This window comes from Gossypium raimondii, chromosome 4 (assembly GCF_025698545.1).
Source record: "Gossypium raimondii isolate GPD5lz chromosome 4, ASM2569854v1, whole genome shotgun sequence".
Taxonomy (NCBI): domain Eukaryota; kingdom Viridiplantae; phylum Streptophyta; class Magnoliopsida; order Malvales; family Malvaceae; genus Gossypium; species Gossypium raimondii.
In genome coordinates this window covers 9,677,648-9,684,225 of record NC_068568.1, presented here as the reverse complement: position 1 = coordinate 9,684,225, position 6,578 = coordinate 9,677,648, and the positions used below count along the sequence as shown (strand labels likewise).

The 6,578-nt window shown below is 32.9% G+C and overlaps 1 protein-coding gene across 1 annotated transcript; it reads right to left on the bottom strand.

Moving 5' to 3' along the window:
* Nucleotides 1-909: 909 nt before the first annotated feature.
* On the bottom strand, nt 910-3,312 carry LOC105780479 (glycerol-3-phosphate 2-O-acyltransferase 6). The gene is made up of 2 exons (XM_012604845.2): nt 2,510-3,312; nt 910-1,965 (listed from the first exon to the last, which is right to left on the bottom strand). The coding sequence occupies exons 1-2, from the start codon at nt 3,125-3,127 to the stop codon at nt 1,036-1,038; spliced, it is 1,548 nt and encodes a 515-aa protein (XP_012460299.1). The 5' UTR covers nt 3,128-3,312; the 3' UTR covers nt 910-1,035.
* Between the last annotated feature and the right edge of the window lie 3,266 nt (nt 3,313-6,578).

Here is a 6,578-nt window from a genome sequence, read left to right as displayed (position 1 = left end):
CAACTTGTCCATAGCCTAATGGTGAAGTAGTTGGATTGGATTCCACGAGTTGTATACATTGCAACCTCCAATTTTCTTTCTTTACGACCAAGTTATGGAACTTGGCAGTTTAAAGCAACCCTTTTTGCGTATCAAATGTTTTTAATAGAATATAAGGAGGATCATATCCATACACATGTCAAAAAGGATATTCTAAGACTGAACAATATACTGATCAGTAAGAAAATATCAGAGTTTTACTAAGATAACAATATAATAAATGCTCGGCCCTTACATTAAACAGACAAAATTTAAGAGGTGCTGCAATTGTGGGGCTGTCTGACACCCGACAGGGTGTTTAACATAATGCCGCATTTGAAGCAACTACAGAGTGTTGTATCAACTTCAATGCTCTTTCTTCCACAGCCAGGAGTATAAGTTGAATTGTGAGGCTGGGATGTAAGAAATCCAGCTGTTTCAGGGAAGAAAGATGGGGATCGGTCATTGGTCAATGGTCACCTTTGCCAATATGGACCACTCAAATCCTAACCAGTCCACTGATTTTTCTAATACTTTATTAGATACAATTATGGTGGATTTATTGTTTCGTGAATTGCTTATGTTCTTTATTGCTTTGAAGTTAACCAAATCCAGATTGCTTGTTGGTTGTAGCCTTGGTCATATTGCTGATTTGTTAAATTCAATGGGATATATTAAGAATAAATGGGAAGATTTCCACAAAAATCACCGACACTGAGCTAATTTTAAAGAAGTTATTAATGACTGTTCATCTTTAACTTAATGATCATCATTCAATTTCCTTTCTTTTGAAACAATGGTGATATCCCAAATCCTGAAAGAATGAGAATGCAGATAGGGTCGCATATACCGGTGTCATACTGTTAGGCATTTGGCTTAACACATTCAACATTTGTATGTATCAAAACAGAAGCAAATTATACATTGCTATTCTATTTATAATTAGCATCACAATCCTTTTTTATTTGTCAAGACAGTTTTTAACATAATGGAAAACAATAGACAAAACAATATAAATTAATTTAGCTCTGGATACTGATCCTCCTTTTTGTTTATCCCCTTAGCCTTTTGCTTTTCTTGTTCTTTTTCCTTCTTTGATGGAACACGACCATCTGTTCCTGCAAGCATAACATACTTGTCCTTCCTTGTCAAGTTAGTGCATTCGAACCCCAATGTTCCAGCCAGCACCCTTTGTATGTAGTTTGCAACCTCAATGGCTGGCTTTCCACCATTGCAAGTGAGCTCTGCAGGCAGCTGGTTCAAGAAGGTGATCTCATAAGTTGGCATTGGATTCATGAAAACGAAGTAAGGATCCAACAATTTGTATCCCCTAACCGTTGTTCCGTGAAAAACTGTTTGTCTTGCATTGATCGCCACCGGCACGATTCTGTCAGTGAGTTCAGCAAACAATGCGCTGAATCTCAGCAGAAACGGTTCTCGGCAGGTAGTCCCTTCGGGGCATATGACCAAGTCACCTTCTTCGAGAAGGCGCTTGATGTTAGCTGCATCTTTCTCTCTTTCCCTTGATAAAGCAACAGCTTTAATCGGGGAAATAATTTCAGTGAATTTGCTAATACTATAAGTAACACAACTAATTTTTCGGCCTAGGGCAACGGCTGTAACAACTGGGTCTAAAACTGTTCTATGGTTGCAAACAAAGAGGACTCCACTTTGGCCTTTCTTAGGTGCAGGTGGAGGGGTACCCTTAACAATCAATTTGATTCCTAGGATCATGTAATTGTACCGAGCAATTCTCTCAGGCAAAGGGATGTTGAGATAGACCCTTAGTAGGGAGAGGATGAAGCCAATAGGAAGCCATAGGAAGGTCAAGAGGGCAGCCAATGGGGTTGGTCTTTGGACCAGCCGTCCTTCATGAAATATAACAGAGCTTAGAAGCTTGGTTTTTGGTAATGGCTCGCATTTGGTTCTTGGCACCATGTATCCTTCCTGCACGCACACAAAACATCAACTTAAGAGCTAGACCATGCATAATTAAAACTAACTAGCGTCATGTATATGGGGTAGTTTGTTTTATAACAAAAACAGAGTTAAATCGATGATTAGAGTCATTAGTTTCAATATCTATGGCTACAACTACATATTGAACATCACAAGGATAGGGTTGGAGTAAAAATGGCCTGAAAATGTGAAAATTAAATTGCATGTTGTAGTTGACAATCTCAGTTTCACGAGTCATTAATCATGGTATAACGAAGTTGAAGAGATTAGTAGGGGACCATGTGGACCATTAGAAATTTAAGTTGTAACTATAAAAAGCCAGCAGCTATCTAAAGGCTGAGAAAGACATCAGGAGAAATATCAAACAAAAATTATGGAGCATAAATACTCTCACCAACCTTTTTGTAAACACAAAGTTAATAATTATGTTGGAGGAATCTGTTTTAAGAACCTATACTAATTTAGGAAACAGCTTGAAAAGTTCAATTATGATTGTAAAGAAAAGGGAAGGGTTTGTTATGTGATAAAGAACCTTGCATAATGACATGAAATAATGGTCAATTTCTCTGTCTCCCAGGCCTAAATCTGGTAATTCAGTGCCAAATTCCTTCGAGATGGCAGCCCTTTTGTGTTCTCCGACAAGAACTCCTGGTTTAATGGTAAACCCAGTTGCCCTGCCTGTTTTTGTCACTTGCAGCTCCGTTCCAATAACCTTGTCAGCTCCTAGAAATGTCTTGGCAAAAGGTTCCACCATTATTCTAGGATTTGCGGTAATAATGTATCTTTTACCAAAGGAGCTGAAAACTCTCCAAGTCTCGGGGTGAACATCGTCTGCATAAAACTTTGGCAACACAGACCTGGAAACCAGCTCAATGTCTCTTATCTTTAACCCGGCAAAGGAGATGAAAATGAAGGTATTAATGGCAAAAGATTCAGAGATGAACAAGTAGGTAGAATACACGACTGGAACGGATAATAAGAGAAGCAGTGCTCTTAACAGGCTGCCAGCTTCGAGGGCAATAAGCATGTAGTAAGGGAAAGCACTACGTGACACAAGAAGGGTTCCATCTAAATCAGCAGCCACCGTCTGATTTGATCTTCCCTCGCTGCTACATTTCGAAACAGGTTGAAAACAAGGGTGAGCCCCCATGACTATGGGAAGAGCAAAGCAGGAAGAAGAGGGTTAATGGTTTTTTCCCTTTTAGAAATAAGGAGTGTAAGAGACAATGGCAATGATATTGTTGAAGCGATTCGCTGGCTTTATGTAGCATGAAAAAACCGTGGTTGAGACCAAGAAAAGCATAAGGAAAACCAATAGTTTCTCATTGATAAAAGAAAGGTTATCAATAAATAGAGTATTAATTAACGTTTACCAACACAAATATATACATGTATTTTACGTATAAACCTGGGCAGTTGTGAAGAGGGGTCGGAGTAGTTGGAGGTGGACACCAACACCATCATTTCATTCAATTAGCCTACTTTTTTAGTTTCCAGGCGCCGGCCACGCCGCTTATTAAAACACCTTTTCTTTTTTTTTCTCAAGAGTAAAAAGTCTCGATAAATTCGGTAAATATCAAAATTTAAGTTTCATCAACAATTTTATTTAATAGATGATCTATAAATTTACTTTCTATTAAACCGACCTCAAAAATAAAATGACATCCTGTTACAAATTTTTTGGTTATTAGTATTTTACTATAACTTCTACAAGAAGCAGCCAAATTTGTTGTAAATTACTTGTTTTACTTGCGCAGACAAGTCTATAAAAAAAATTCCCAATTGCTTAAACCAGGCATAAATTCTACCGAAATTAGGTTAGAAAGATAGCCGTCTGTCGTCGAATTTTTGGGTCATATAATATTTAATTCAATGATACATTATTTGTTGATTTAGCATGAGAGTTTTGTCTAGTGAAAGTGACCAAAAAATAGGTAGCATGTGGCCATTAATCCTAAAAAAAAAGGAATCAGGCCTGTAAGGATAAAGGAAAAAGAATACTAATATATAGCTAATTTTGAGTGAAACATTGAATTCAAAACGGGTGGGATGAGGGTAATGCAGTTGAACCAGCTGGAGGTAGCTCAAGGGCTTTATATTTTGGCTTCACTTTCCGCACCTTTTGTAGTAGGATGGCAAAATATCCAATATTATTGGCTTCTGCCTCAATCTTATAGGCTATTATTATCATCATCATCATCATCTTGAACGGTTTTATCCCATTCCCACCCCTCCCGTTATATTTATTAGAATGTCACTTTTTGTATTTTTGTAAATATTTATGCCTAGTTTGCTTATTACAAATTTAAATTTAAATTTTGAAAAATAAGTAAAATTCTAGTAAAAATAAGAATTTTTAATATAAATTATTTTTTCTTTAATAAAATTAAGGCTCGAGAATGACTGAATATTACTAATTGAATTAGTTTATTGCTAATTTATATACTAAAACATGCATAAAAAAATAAAGTATAGTACTTGCAATTAAAATTAAAATTTAATTCTTTTATATTTTTATATAAAAATTTTAGATCATTCGCTAATAATATTGGTAATATTTTTATCAAAATTTGTTGACTATGAGATGTGTTGATAAGTGCGTAAGTTCTTAATTATTTGTAATACTTTTTCCTTTAATTATGCTATTTAAGCTATTAATTATAGTATTTAAATTTAAATTTTATTTTATTATTGATTTAGGTGAATAATTGGAGAAAAGTAAACTTAAAATTTATTTTGATAAGTTTTTACGGATTAAACTTTCAACACAACTACTACAGTATTTTGATCATAACTTAAACTATAAAACTCCATTTTGGGCCTAAATATACCAATTTGAAGCAAACTGGAATCTCTAACTGAAGTTATTTCACAACTCATGCTCAAAAAAATCAAGAAGATATCCAAAAACAGCCTGCTTTTGGACAAATTTGAAGCAAATTGGAATTTCTATTTTATTATTTTTCTTATAAATAGATATTATTAGGTTAAAACCAAAACATACGTAGACATAGTCACCTTAATATTATTTTTATCTCTGTGTTTTATTTTCTCCATAAATTTTTAATTTATTTTCTCGTCATAGGGATTTCAAAGTCTGATTCTACAAAATTAGTGAGATCTAATTATTCATAATATTTTCCTTATTCTTTAATATTTGTATGTCTTCTGGTTTAATTACAAATATTGAAGTTTGTTGAATATTGGGATTGCTTAAGATTTGTCTTATCTATTAGAATTGTTAAATCAATAATTGTTTAATCTATTCTAATACCAGTGATGAGTACTAGAGGTGGATGTAATGGAGATATGGATGCGATGTTGTGTGGGCGTGCGATCTAACCTAAATAAACCATGATTGTGTGCTTGTTGGTTACAATTGGGTCTCTTTCGTTACTATTGATAAATTAAAACCTAAGTGGGCATTATAAGATTGTTTATTAACAAGGAAAGTAATAATAACGATTGTCTTAATTACCGAGAAGGTAATAAGAGATCAGTTGCTAGGCAATCATCGACAGTTATAACCAATTTATCAAAAAACACTAAAATTCATCTTTGCATTAATGATCAAACTCTTGAATTAAGCAGAGATCTTATTTTTAGTTGGAGCTTTGTTACATAGATTTTCTTGTCCTTTATTTTACAATCTCTTTTTACTTTCTTTCAGTTTTAAACCCCCTTATTTTATTTTTATTTTTCTAGTAAACTAAAAAATAAAAATATGATTGGTATTTGGGGATTTGACCCTACTCATTGCTATCTACAAGTTTAGTTAAATTTATTTTTAGCGATCTTGACAATTGTACATGCGCTTACTAAATTCATAATGATTTGCTTTAAAGTTAGCATGTGTGCGATTATATAGATAAAGAGTAACAATGATTGAAGTAAGAATTTTAAATTGAAAAAAAGAAATTAAATATTAAAATTTTAAATATATAAACTAAATCTCAAATGCTATTAATTAAGTATAAGGACTATTTCCTAAAATGTCATAATTATTTTATACATTTTATTATAATTTTATAAATATCTTTTGCATATTTTTATTATAATTCCTTAATTTTATATAAGAGTATATAATATGTTTGGTTTAGTTTTATAAAATTTAAAATAATATGAGGAGGTGGAGATATAAAATTCAATATAAATAACTAAAGAGTTAAGGAAATTTATAATAATAAAAAAGAAAAATTGTGAAGGCATATATCAACCAAAATCCAAGTCTTGTTGGCAGATAAGAAAGGCAAGTAAAACCACATTAGCAAAGAGTGTTAATTTTAGTACAAGGCAGGATTTTTGTTGTTGGAAAGGTTGGAAATTTTTTGGCATCTCCCATAACCTCTCTAACCAACTCTACTCTTCATAAACATATAACTAAATTGCATGGTGGGTGGGGTCGATGTCAAAGTTTACATTCGTTTTTTAAGTTTGCGCCACCTAAAATTTTGTTTAAATCCAATTCAGATAAAAAAAAAATAATCCAAGTTTAGTTCGGCCCACATTAATTTTTAATATTATTTTTCATATAAAAACAAATTTAAAAAATATAATACATTAAAAAGATTAAAATAAATGTCTCTAAAATTTATACAATA

Excerpts from the sequence above, each read along its gene's own strand:
- LOC105780479 (XM_012604845.2), bottom strand. The coding sequence starts at position 3,127 with ATGGGGGCTCACCCTTGTTTTCAACCTGTTTCGAAATGTAGCAGCGAG. Across the intron at positions 1,966-2,509 it reads ATTTCATGTCATTATGCAAG|GAAGGATACATGGTGCCAAG; the intron begins GTTCTTTATCAC and ends GTGTGCGTGCAG.